This window comes from Crocodylus porosus, unplaced genomic scaffold (assembly GCF_001723895.1).
Source record: "Crocodylus porosus isolate Cpor-Errol unplaced genomic scaffold, CroPor_comp1, whole genome shotgun sequence".
Lineage (NCBI taxonomy): Eukaryota > Metazoa > Chordata > Crocodylia > Crocodylidae > Crocodylus > Crocodylus porosus.
Genome location: NW_017728886.1, coordinates 177,917,798 through 177,918,997, shown reverse-complemented (window position 1 = coordinate 177,918,997; position 1,200 = coordinate 177,917,798). Strand labels below are relative to the sequence as shown.

The 1,200-nt window shown below is 38.8% G+C and overlaps 1 protein-coding gene across 1 annotated transcript in view; it reads left to right on the top strand.

The window, feature by feature from the left end:
- CEP192 (centrosomal protein 192) overlaps nt 1-1,200 on the top strand; it is a 106,872-nt gene that overhangs the window by 8,974 nt on the left and 96,698 nt on the right. The window contains exon 3 of the mRNA XM_019545570.1: nt 405-562. Within this exon, the coding sequence (XP_019401115.1) occupies nt 405-562 (158 nt within the window). The remainder of the gene's footprint in view (nt 1-404; nt 563-1,200) is intronic.

Below are 1,200 nucleotides of genomic sequence, written 5' to 3'. Positions count from 1 at the left end.
GCAAATTTGAACAGGGTGCTTTTTACCCCCTCATCCAGGTCACTGATGAAGATGTTGAACAGTGTGGGCCCAAGGACTGAGCCCTGTGGAACCCCACTGCCCACATCTGTCCAGGTGGAAAATGACCCGTCCACCGCCACTCTCTGGGTGCGGCCCTCCAGCCAGTTGGTGACCCATTTGGCTGGGGGCAGGCCTATGTTTCATTTTCTCCAAGTAAAAATGGGGAGATATAATGGCAGTGTTTTGTGTCTGTCTTTAGCTATTATGGGTAATAAGTGGATAGGGTTTCACTTGTTTATACACCAGATGTTTGAAATAACCTTTGTATTCTGACTATGATTGAGCTTTGTCTTAAGCAGTCTGTTAACAAAATGACTTTTCCCCCTCTCTTCTCCCTATCCTAGGGAAAGTACTGTCCAAATTAAAGAAGCTCGTCCTATTTTTGATAATTTGGAAGAGTCCAGCTTAATACAGAGAGGAATCAATCAAAATGATGCTGCTGAGTGCTCAAGTCGCAGTCAAGATTCTTTGCTTGAAATATTACCACTTGAACTTTTGGAAGGTATTTAACTTCTAGAAATGTATACACTTAATTGTTCACTACAACTTTTTTGCATTCTCTGTTGACACCATTAACATTTTCAATGTTCATTCTAAATTTTTTTTAATACCAGTTGCTAAAATCACAATGCCTTAAAATAAGAGTGTAGTAATGGAAATGAGTTAGTAATTGGTGACCTGATTTTGAAGGCTTGAAGGGTATCAGTATTAAACCATCCTTTATTTTTTGAATGCTAATCTGAATAGATTAGGGAATCATTAAGTACTGTAGGTGTACTTGTATTTTTTGACTCCCTGCTTCAAAGAAAAATCTGGGAAGAAAACAGTTCCTTCTGGCTACTGTAGTGCCTTTTTTTTTTCCATTCAAAGAGAAATGTCATTGAAATTCGGTAGAAAAAATACCAGATTTAGAAAATAGGTACATCAACTTTTTAAATATAATTGGTTTTACATATTTCCTCATGAATACAGAAAATGTGCAGTTCTTGATTTTAACAGAAGAACAGCCATTTCATAGTTTCATAGTTTCTAGGGTTGGAAGGGACCCGAGCAGATCATCTAGTCTGACCCCCTGCCATGGCAGGAAAGAGTACTGGGGTCAAATGACCCCAGCAAGGTGTTCATCTAGCCTCCTCTTAA